The 12,421-nt window shown below is 39.6% G+C and overlaps 1 protein-coding gene across 3 annotated transcripts in view; it reads left to right on the plus strand.

The window, feature by feature from the left end:
- The window catches only part of LOC117268081 (ankyrin repeat and fibronectin type-III domain-containing protein 1), a 36,342-nt gene that overhangs the window by 6,976 nt on the left and 16,945 nt on the right, over window positions 1-12,421 (plus strand). For all 3 annotated transcript variants that reach the window (XM_033644245.2, XM_033644246.2, XM_033644247.2), the window contains exons 3-8: window positions 105-381; window positions 2,909-3,109; window positions 6,082-6,195; window positions 6,864-6,961; window positions 7,350-7,440; window positions 10,714-10,821. In XM_033644245.2, the coding sequence (XP_033500136.2) occupies window positions 105-381; window positions 2,909-3,109; window positions 6,082-6,195; window positions 6,864-6,961; window positions 7,350-7,440; window positions 10,714-10,821 (889 nt within the window). The remainder of the gene's footprint in view (window positions 1-104; window positions 382-2,908; window positions 3,110-6,081; window positions 6,196-6,863; window positions 6,962-7,349; window positions 7,441-10,713; window positions 10,822-12,421) is intronic.

Consider the following 12,421-nt stretch of genomic DNA (forward strand, 5'->3'; position numbering starts at 1 on the left):
TAAAATAAATCTCTCTTATGAGTATGAATTCTCTTCCTCTGTCTTTCACGCTTGCCTGCCCTCCCCATATTGGCCCTTTGCCCTCTCCCCCTGCTCCCCGTTAGTACAAGACCCTGTGGGAAGCAGTGGAAAATGAGGACACTTTGGCCGTGCAAAGCCTGCTGTCCAGAGACCATACCAACTGTGGAGGAGGAGGAGGAGGAGGAGGAAGCATGTGGGAGCGAGGGGAGAAGAAGGAGAAAGACTGGGAGCGAGAAAGGGAGAAGGGGGTGAACAGGGTGAGCGAGCAGGGCCTGGTCCCCCTGGACGTGGCTGCCCTTACCCACAATTCCCCCCTGCTCCATGTGTTGACAAAGGCGGGAGCACGACATAACCCTGTTTGTAAGGCTTATTTTTTTAAAATATCATGAGTAACATAGGGCTGGGCACTATATATATCCATATTTTATAGATATTGTGAGGTTTTGGATATCTTAATATTGTAAGTGTTGTCTTTTCCTGGGGCTGTATTCACAAAACTTCCTAGTACAAAGAATCAAAGAGTCAATTGTGATGCTTTCTCAGAATTTCCCCTTAAAGTTAAGACTAAATTTTATAAAGATAAGTTATTCACAGAGCATATTAGACCTTAAAAGAGCTCCTGTAACTGCACCGGTTTAAGGAAATAATGGCCATGCATCAAACAAATGTCTTTTAAGTTTTATTTCCATCCTTCCCTCCTCCGCAGGCACCCAGACACCGTGAAAACTACAAAAAATAAAAAACATGAAAACAAGGTTTGAAATGCAAATCTCTTAATTACTTTTACAGTCTCTCAACAAATGTCCACACAGGTCACTTAAATGAATATTATAATCAGATACAAACCCAAATAAAGGTGCAAAAAATTATTTTTATGTATCTTCTATGCAACCATGTCAGCTCTCTGCTCTGTAGCCACGTTGGCGCTCTCTGCCGCCGTACTGCCTCAGCCCATAATGCCACTCGTGTGACCCCTGAACTCTAGTCATGTGACCTATTACTGTAGATCAGAATAAACTTACATAACAAACAATACATTTTTCTATAACTTAACAATATTTTTAAAAGTGGCATGTTTTAAAAAGTTACATTTTTTTACTTTTTCTTAAATCAGTTTTTAATGACAGTTAATTTGAATGTTAATGAAATTAGGACAGAAAATATAAAAAGCATTTTAACTACACTTCAGTAAAAAATTTCTCCTAAACAGTTACAGCTCCTAAGGTGAAAAACTGTTAGGGGTAGAGAGGAGGACTTTTAAGAGTCTTAAGAGTTTCTTAATCAGAGGAGAAAATGGTGGAAGCACAAAGAGGTCGGAGAAATATTCTCCAAACGATGGATGACAGTGATTAAATGAAATGCTACAGATTAGATTGCACAAGAATAATGTGTGTGGTTGATGTCATTAGGGATGCACACACATTTCACACCTAACACAATAACGCTATAACACCAGAAATAAAATGATCACAACACTAAGATATTTCAGTGACAACGGTTTCATAGTCAGTAGTTAATTTCATTTCCACTGGGTGTCCACACCTTACAGGCTCGCAAAAGGGCATCTGTGACAACCAATCACATCTGTTAAAAGAATGCATCATACCTAGCAACAGGCTCAACCACACCTCCTCACTAAGGTAAAAGTTTCTGTCCGTTTGTTGCTCAGAGTTGATCTGAGTATGGGGTGCCATTTGTAAAGTGTCTCCCGCTGAAAATAACATCAACATTTTGCCACATTTAGCTTCAAACAAGACATCCGCTTAATGAGTCATTACAGACACTGCTAACGGTGCTAAGAGCTAACGGTTGTTAGCTTAGCTTAGGTTGTTAGTCCCTCCGAAGGGACACTAACAACTCAAAGTACACATCAAATAAAATTTCTCCAAACACGTTTCTTGTTATTTTAGGTAGTTATTATCACGCTAATGTATGTTCAAGTATCCATTTCCCCTGATAAGTTGGTTTTAATTCGTTATTTGATTCTATAAACACAGTCTGACCATCTCGAGCTTTTATTTTGGTACTTCCGGTGACCGGCAGTGTGAATTTGCATATTAGCTAAATATTTAGTTTCACCCAGAACATTTAGATTTAACATTTAACATTTAGATTTATATTTAGCATTTAGATTTAACATTTATATTTATATTTATATTTAGCATTTAGATTTAACATTTATATTTATATTTAGCATTTAGATTTAGATTTAATATTTAGATTTAACATTTAGATTTAGATTTAGATTTAGTATTTAGATTTAGATTTAATATTTAGATTTAGATTTAGCATTTAGATTTAGATTTAGATTTAATATTTAGATTTAACATTTAGGTGCCACATTTAATATTTAGATTTAACTATTTAATATATTTCTAAGTTAACAAATATTGTTGTAAATGTGGTAAAAGGTGACACAAAAAAAAAATTCACAACACTTTTTTAAACATTGTTTGAAGCTAAATGTGGCAAAATGTTGATGTTATTTTCAGTGTGAGCCACTTTACAAACGGCACCCCATATCTGAGAACTTTCCTAAATCACTCCTAAGGTGGGACTCCCTGCTTAGCCTCAGAATGTTTGTGAATACGGCCCAAGAAATGTAATTTTCTGAACTTACCAGACTGTTGTAGCTGTTCTATTATTGGCCTTTACCCAATTAGTTATTATATCCACGTTACTGATGATTATCAAGAATCTTATTGTGTAACTATTTGTGAAAGCACCAATGGTCAACCCTACAATATTATCACAATATCGATATTGACCTATTTGTCAAAAATATCATTATATTTGATTTTCTCTATAGCCCTAAAGTAACATTAGAATTCTATTGGGTTTGATTTCATTCAAGTCATATTCAGAATCTGTCTGTGTTTCCTCTCAGTGTGCCGACCTGCAGAGTGGGCGCTGAAGCTGGATGCTCTGGTGGCACTGGCGAGCAAACGGGTGGAGGAGCGGAAGAAGGAGTTATTGAGGAAGGCAGGGGCAGGACCTCAGGCGCAGGCTGATGTCCAGAGACACATCCGCCTCTGGAGCCTCAGGCTGCAACTGTACTGCCGGATGAGACAGAACTTCCAAAAGACAGGTCAGTGGTGTGGGGTCAGCTTGTGGCATTTTCTCGGAGTGCATCTTGGGACACTGGCTAGGTCACAGGCATGTCTCTTTTCAGTCCACTCTTGCTCGAAATACTGGTATTCTTGAATTTTTTCTGTTTTCTTCAAACTCTCAACAAGGTACAACTACGTTTTTTCTTAACTCTCCTCTTCAAATCCCTGTAACAGTGCCGACAAGAAAACAGTAATCAGGTATTCCCAGCCCAACCTCATGCTTAAGTTTACTGATTTCCTGTCTGGACTCTTGTAACTCCTAGCCAGCCTCTTGAAAGTTTCTCTTCAACCCCTTTCAACTCATCCAAAATTCAACAGACTGCCTCGTCATCAACCTTTCCAAATTCTCCCATGCCCTGTTCTCTGTCCACCGGCTGCCAGTGGCTGCTTGTATCGAATTCAAAACCCTGGTGCTGCCTGGAAATCCACACCCAAGGCTTTGGTGCAACCTGTGTTGTGCTATATCAGGACTCTTAGTTTTCCTTTCCGTGCACCAACCTTTTCAAGTCCTTCCTCCTGGCTCTCCATTGGTTCAAAATCTCATTTTTTTTTTTTTTTGAATGATGTGATGATTTCCCTACTGTATCCCCTCCAATTGCTCTGTATAAATGTGTCTCCTTAGCTCCCATTTAATTTCTCTTTCAAGCACTTCCAGCTCTCTCCCCTGTCTGTTTTATGATCACAGCGTTATTTTAAGGGCAATAAGGCAGCGGCTCTTATTCTTGGTGCAGGGAAATTAAGCATGCTCTTGTTACAATTCTCTCTGGATAAGAGTGGCGGCTAAATGTAAAATATAAATGTGTTTTTGTCTGAGGCCTGTGACTCCATCTATTCGCTCTGGGTCATGGCTGAGGTCCCAATTACATTTGATAAAACTCAAAAAATTCATCTTTAACTGGGATGGTGCTCAGGTTACAGTTTAAATAGTAATATTGTGCATGCTTGCTGATTCCTGAACGGAAACTCCATTCACTGAGTCTATTCATGGGCAAGCAGGTCAGAGTGCAGGTTCATCTCCATACAGAGCTGGTAGAGAGTCAGTGTCTAGGGGCAACACAGAGCTCCAACAGGAAAACCTCAAACTTTTAGTAGTAACCCTGGTTGGTTAGGCTGAGGGCCAGGATAACAAGATTCAGGTCGACATAAGAAAATAAATAATTTATCTGTGGTTGTCCATTGAGAGTTGGCGTAGCAGGATTTAGTGGTTTGTTGTGCAATATTTACACTGTAACGGCATACATGAAACCGAAAGGTGTCAAAAGTGTGTGCCTCGGTTGGGTACCATTAAAGGTCCAGTGTGTCAGATCTAGGGGGATACATGGGTAGAAATTGAATATAAGTATGTTTTCTTCAGTGTATAGTCACCTGAAAAGAAGAATCATGTTTCTGTTATTTAAGAATGAGCTGTTTATATCTACATAAGGAACACTTCCACCTGTATGGAGTCCTCCGGGTTGCACTGCTATGTTTATACAGTAGCCCAGAATGGACAAACCAAACAGTGTCTCTAGACAGGAACACTCGTGTTTTCGTGCCAGTTAGTGAGAGTTAGATAGTTAGCAGCTCCTCTGCAATGAGCAGCATCAGAGAAACACTTTTTTTTTAAAAATTTGTTTTTATTTATTTAACCATAATTTACCCAGAAAAGTTATGTTAAGATTTAAAATCTCTTTTCCAAGAGTGTCCTGGCCAAGACAGGCAGCAACACAAGTTAGACAACACAGAACAAAAATAAATAAAAATGTAAAGCTCTAAAACAAGCAGTATAAAACACAAAATAAGAGTACTACAAAGAAAAGCTAAAAAGTACGTTAATATATATCAGAAATGAACCATAAAAACGCAAAAAAACGGCAACTATACATGACTACAAAGACAAGACACACCATGACATCAGCATATAGAAGACTGTGTACAAAAATCCTGCAACAGTGCTTTGACACAGTCGAGAGGAACCAATGAGTACAACTTTAAGTCCCTCTGCAGAAGATTCCACATATATGGAGCTGCATATATAAATGCTTGCTTGCCAAACTCTTAGTACAGACAATAGATACATGTTATTCAGTGGCTCCTGGTAAAAACCTCCTGAACAATGAACACTGAGGGAATTCTAACCGGGAGAAGTTTCAGCTGGTTGCAATGTGCAATCCTCACCACTAGATGCCACTACACCCCATAAAATCTTACACACTGTTCCTTTAAACCTGAGTCTTTTCTGCCGGAGCCCAGGTTTTAGTCAAGCCTGGGGCATTTCCTCACTATCAAATAGAGCAGAAATACCCATAAAAAATACTTTAAAAATGTGTGTGTTATTACTTATGGTATATAAGAAATAAAAAAGATACAGTAAGTTTTAAAAAGATAAATTTAATGAATAGAGCTTTACCGAATAGTTTGAAACCTCATTCATAACGTTGACATTTACATTTGAAATTAACATTCAAATGCTTTTTTTTAAATGTCTGCTCATTCTATTTAAACCAGTATTTCTGCACAGTTGCACATAAAGATTAGTTTACACTAACATTATTAGTATTATAGTATTAAGAAGTTTCCAATAACTCAAGAGCATTGTGAAGTCCAAAATTTAAAAATGTATTCAAAAAAGATGGGTGCAATCTATCCCACAATTTACAGCATGTTTACATCAAGAAAATCTGCTTCAATCCATATTTGTTGGCATTATCCTTTCAAAAACAATTGTCAAAAAACAGCTTGCTCTCCCGCTTGCTGCACACAAAGGGAGACACACATTTATATTAACAGGGCAATGTAGCAGCAATCTAACAGCATCATAAATTAAATGTTTATTCATCAAATGAAGTTGATTTAAATAAAATATGTACAATACTTAAAATACTTATAAAACCTATTCTCTTTTGTTGTTGTATTATGCATAATTTAGTCTCAGAGCTAAGCTGATGTTCTGTCGAAATGTTTCCCACAGAGCTGCCTGGACCTCCCAGTCATGTGTCCATACTGGTGACCAGCACATCCTCTCTGTTTGTGGCGATTAAGGAGCCAGAGGGCAACACCATGGGGCTCATTACCCGCTACAGAGGTAGGTGGTGGGAAACGACACTTCAGATGGAAGGATGGATAGAGTGAAAATAAAGGGTATCCTCAGTGTTTATCCACGTAGACCCTGTTTTCCCAGGGTTTTTTTTTATTCTAAGTGACTAATGAGATTCATGTCAACTGCATTGAGTAACATTAAGTTAAGTTAGGGTTCAAGGTAACATTCCACCTTAAAAGTCGCCGGCACACTGAGTGAACGTACATTCATGATGCACATATGCCCCAAGAAGTGTTACTGCAGCCTGCTTCATGGTTGCTGAAGCATTCTCTTTTAATTCTGGACCAGTTTCAAAAATTGTTGTTCCCATTAGTCACAAGGTTGAGAAATACCAAGGTTACTGTTAAATAATATAGGACCCTTGATTGAAACATGAAGAGAGACATTATGGCTAAATAAAGGTATAATATAATCAAGGACTCATACATCATTCAGCCTGACAGTTATAAAAGCTTCATATTTATGGATGTCGTTTGGCTTCTCTTTTTTTGCTACTTAGTTTTACAGCTGCATAAATGTCATAGGTTGCAGCCAAGGGTGGATTAAGCCCAGGTACAGCAAGTTCCTGAGACTGTAAACACTCAAATCCTTAGTTCTCCCCTTTGAGCAAAGCCAGAGAATAATCTGTCACTGAGATTGTTTTGTGTTCACAGTGGAATGGAGCACCTCAGCCAGCTTCAAACGCATCCTTGGCTCAGCCCAAGTCACAGAGACCAAGAACCCATCCTATGTTATCAAGGGGCTCACAGCAGTAAGTCATATAGTAGGAAGCACACACACACACACACACACACACACATAGAGGCGAGCACCAATCAGATTCTAACTGCGCACACACAGTGTAGATATATACACGCGCATTCAAAGCTAAATGGTTTTGGGAAATGCAGTCATCCACACACACAGAATTCACACACATTACCTCCAGACCTACACACAGACTGTATTTATTGCGCCCCAATCATCATCTACTGTGCCGAACCACTTCCCATAAGAGAACACTTATCGCACTCAACTGCCTTACTTAACCAGATGAATTAATAATGACAGCGGTATGTGATTTCTTTGTCCCAGAGTGAACGATTCATAAGGTTAATGCATGGTGATAATTTGGCGGTCTGGTGCTTCTCCAAATGCAGGGAGCGCATTACTTTGTAAGAGTGAGTGCCTACAATGTGAAAGGATGGGGCCCGCCTCAGTGCTCCACGCCAGTCAGCGCTGCCCCCTCCAGTGAGTATACCGAACTGCAAACTTTGATGAATGTGGACTTGCAGCTTTGAAAGGGGCTCCATTTTTTTCCCCTCTCGCTTTCGCTCTCTCTGTGCCTGTGTAATGAAATTACTTGGCTGACATCAAGCTTGATGTGAAAAAGTGGAATCCACTCATGGCTGGTAGATTAATGAATTATTAAAACGTGGAGAATTAAGGATGTCACTGCGAGTCAATGGGCCTTGTGCCCGTGCTTTGAGTTTGAATTGGGCTTATAATCTCTCTTGCATGCCGTCCTCTTTCTCTCACTGCTGTTACTTTTCACTTTAAACTGTGCAATGATGCAAGAAACGCCACACAATGTTTCTGAAATGGAGAATAAACGTCAAATATATTCATATAAATCCAAATATAAGTCAGAATACAACAAAAATAGCAATATGAGTGATATTCAGCATGTTGCAGTCTCGGTTAAAGAGCAGTGTGAAGGATTTAGTGGCATCTTTTGGTAAGGATTACAGAGTGCAATCAGCTGTGCCAAGCGTGAACTCCCAGTTAGGATATCTTCAGTGTTCACTGTGAAGGAGGTTTTTACCAAGAGCCTAATTATCCCCAGAGGTCTCTTCCTCTCCAAAACAAACGGACCAGGTGATTTAAAACAGTAAAAACACTGAAAGCAGTTTCACATTACAAATCAAAGTGTTTCTCCAGCACTGTTTGGCTAGTTGCAGACGGGTCGCTAGCCCAGCACCTGCTAATGTGTGTGTTCACGAGGAGCCAAATTATCCACAAAGGGCTCTCCCTCTCCAAACCAAATGGACCCAGTGATTTAAACCAGTAAAAAAAAAAAGAATGATTTTTCCGTGTCCAAAAATTCAAATAGTATTCAAATAAAATATGTTCAATTATGAAAAAGATTTTGGGATATGAAATACCTATTGATGTCAAGGTCCTGTATTTCGGTGCAATGAGGGAAGATGTGAGAGATGAAAAAGATTGGCATCTGTGTAAAATACTGTTTATTGCCAGCAAGAAAGCGATTACAAAGAAGTACAAATCTGAGCCTCCAAGCCTTAAAGGATGGATGGACAAAAACAAGGATATCTTTATAATGGAAAAGATTACTTTTTCTCTGAGGTCAAGAGGAGAAATATTCCTCAAAAATGGGAGAAATGCCCTCTTACGCAGTTTCACCGTGACTGTCTGGACAATAAAAGGACACGTGGACTTATGAATACTTAACTGCCGTGCCCCCACACAGTGTTCTCTGTGGTGTTCATGTTTTGTTTAAATATTTAGAAATACTTTAAATAAAGAGTTGAATGAAGCAGTTTAACATTAAAAAAAAAAAATCTGCGTTTTTCCCATGCATCTTGTAGCGGGGGAGCTGCTAACTATGATGGCTGACGCAAAAACACGAGTGGCCCTATCTAGAGCCAGTGTTTGTCCATTCTGGGCTACTGTAGAAACATGGTGGTGCAACATGGCAGAATTCAAGTGCTGTGTCTCAAATCACATACTTCCATCAGTACACTTCCATGTAGTATACTATGTGCACTATGTACTCATTGGTAGGGATAGACCGATATGGATTTTTTAGGGCCGATGCCGATACCGATTTTTTTCCATCACCCTTAGCCGATGACCGATTATGGACTGCCGATTTTCTTGAGCTGATATTTGGGGCCGATACTGCTTTTGCTCCCTCAATATACATAAAAAAAAAAATGACACAATGATAACAAATTTTACAGGTCTCAAGTTTAAAATAAGAAACATTTATTGAACAGTAAAAAATACTAAAACAAGATGGAAAGTTGAGGTAGAACAGGTAGAATATTATTATTATTATTATTATTATTATTATACATTCAAATAAAAAAAAGAGTTCAGTGCTCTTAAATCTTCCAGTAATGTCTTTATAAAATAAACAAATATTTAAACTGAAGCATAAATAAAACACCAACTACTGTACACAGTAGGATTCAACAGCTTTGTTCAACTTAACCACATACTTTCAAATGAAAAAAAGTGCCAGGGAAAAATAAAATCCGCAAACCCATGCGCATATCGGCCGATGCCGATACAAGTAAAAAACTCAAATATCGGCCCGATATATTGGCCGGCCGATGTATCGGTCTATCCTTACTTATTGGCGTAGTGCATGAACGACAGGGTAGTGTTGTCTCAAACAAATGACGACTGCAGTTTAGCTAGTTAGCAAACTAGCATTAGCATTCGCGTTATCGTTCGCGGTACCAAATCATTACAGACAGCTAAATTAACCCAACAAACATACTGCTGGCTTATACCTGACAACAGTATAGTGGTGCTCAGTGCAAAAAAACTGTATTTGTACAATGCAGCGCACAGTCCTCGGCCGCCATTTCCAGTTTGAAAAGTAGCCCCTCCCCTTCGCTACGTAGCCAAGATGGCGACCATTGAGGGCGAGAAGTGTCCATAGTTCCACACTCAACTGTTGACCGTTTTGAGTGCACCATCCGGGTACTCATAGTGCACTGCATTTTTCCATACTTCTCAGTGTGAACGCACTTATGCACTCAAAATATTGAGTGTAAGTACAGAAGTACGAAAAAAAGTGAGCTTCTTCTCCCTCGCTGCATTGTTTCCCTTATGGATTATTTCATCATTGTATTCTTGTATCATTGTGTTGCTTCTCTGAGTATCCAGAAGTGCACTATATAAATCCAATGTATTATTAATATTACTAGAAACAGCTCATTCTAAGGTAATGAAAGACAATTATTCTGTTTTGAGGATTATACACTAAAGAAATCATGCTGCTTATATTTTTTGCTGATTTCTCCCCCTAAATCCTACACACTGGACCTTTAAGTGAAGCTGCATTCAAATGGGGTCGTGTGTACCTTATTAATGAGAAGAGTCCATATGAACACCCCCTTGCTGTAGTATTCACGACCTTGTACGTGTAGGTGGATATTTTTTGAGAGCTCTGGGTCCATGAGTCCCTGTTCACAACTTCCCATTTCGTAAACACCAGCTCACCGGTTCCATTTAAACGCATCATAACACCATTTAACATCGTATCTAACTTAAAAGGAGACATCAGCAGCTCAGAGTGATTCAGCACTGAAACAAGTCGCAGCACACAGATGGTCTCGCATGCAATTGCTCTTGCTTCCTAATCACCAAGACAGAAAGAGAGAAGCACTCAGGACTCGCCTGCAAATGAGTTCTTGATGTCTTGAATGATTTTCCCTAATTGCAAAAAAATGAAAGCGATGATTTGTTTCTCTCTTCCTTCCTGTGCAGGTTGGAGAGAGTGCAGCGGAGTGAAGTCACAGTTCAGGAATCACGAGGGCCTTGTGAGGAAACTGCTGGAAGACGCCAGAGAACCACATTGCAGAGGATTCTGTATAGGTAACACTTGGTGATGCAACGATTGCATATCTAGCTGCTGTGAAGCGAGGATAATGGGTCCGTGAAATGTATGAGGTGTATTTATCACCACAGAAACACTGTTTTCTGTCATATTAAAAAGGAAAAATATATTAAGCTTCTTTGTCAATTTTGATGTCCTAATATTTACATATTTACTATTTCTAATTATACTCCATATTTGGCAAGAAAAGCTTCAGTGTGTAGGATTTAGGAGGATATATTGGCTAAAATGGAATATAATACAAGAAGTACACTTTTTTTAGTGTATAATCACCTGAAAATATATACAGTTACTTCGTTAACTTAGAATGAGTCGTTTATATCTACATAGGGAGCAGGTCCTCGTCCACTGAGATCACTGTGGTGCACCGCCATGTTTCTGGCAGTAACCCAAAACGCAGTAAAACCCAGTAGCCCAAAACGAAAACCAAACACTGGCTCTAGATAGGGACGTTCACGTTTTTGCGCCACCTGTGCAACAAGCAATGTCAGAAAAACATCAGTTTTTTAATGTGAAACTGTTTTATTCAGTGGTTTAAATTACTGGATCTGCTTGTCTTGGAGAGAAGAGACTGTAGCGAATAATTCGGCTCCTGGTAAAAACCTCCCAAATGCCTCAATCTTAGTTTATCAGAGACCAAAGTTAAGCTCACCTTAGCAGGTGCTGGGCTAGTGGCCCATCTGCATGAGCCAAACAGCATTGGAAAACATCCATCCATCTATCCATGTTCATCCGCTTATCCGGGGCCGGGTCGCGGGGGCAGCAGGCCAAGCAAAGCACCCCAGACGCCTCTCTCCCCAGCAACACTTTCCAGCTCCTCCTGGGGGACCCCGAGGCGTTCCCATGCCAGATGAGATATGTAATCCCTTCAGTGTGTTCTGGTTCTGCCCCGTGGCCTCTTACCAGTGGGACGTGCTCCAAGCACCTCTGACGGGAGGCGCCTAGGAGTTATCCTGATCAGCTGCCTAAACCACCTCACCTTTTTAAGTGACACTGCTTTATTTAGTGTGTTTGCCGGTTTAAGTCATTGGGTCCATTTGTTGTGAAGAGGAGGAGATCTTTGCAGGCAATTTGGCTCACCTTAAAAATCTCCTGAACACCTGGAATCAGAAAAAAAGGCGAGCACACATTATCAGGTGCTTGTCGCAGACAGAATCAACAGTGTTGGAGAAACACTGATTTATAAAGTCAAACTGCTTTATTCAGTGTTTTTACCGGCTCTAATCAGCAGGTCTGTTTGTTTTGGAGAGGAAGAGACCTCTGAGGATAATTCGTCTCAGGGTAAAAACTTCTTGAATAATGACCTCTGAAGGAATCTTAACCAAGTGAAGTTTTAGTCTGCGGTCCTCACCGCTAGATGCAACTTAATCCTCCTAAATCTTACACACTGCTACTTTAAAACCTACTGCTTTTAACTCCTGGGAAACACTGTAGTTTTGGGTGTTATTTCATCAAATACTAAAAAAAGCTAATAAACAATCTACCTTCCTCTCTGCATAATGCATCCAATAACAGCATGTGCGTTTTTTATTCCAGCATCACATCTGCAATCAGAATTGCTTTTATCTCTCAAGTGCT

This window comes from Epinephelus lanceolatus, chromosome 18, assembly GCF_041903045.1.
Source record: "Epinephelus lanceolatus isolate andai-2023 chromosome 18, ASM4190304v1, whole genome shotgun sequence".
Lineage (NCBI taxonomy): Eukaryota > Metazoa > Chordata > Actinopteri > Perciformes > Serranidae > Epinephelus > Epinephelus lanceolatus.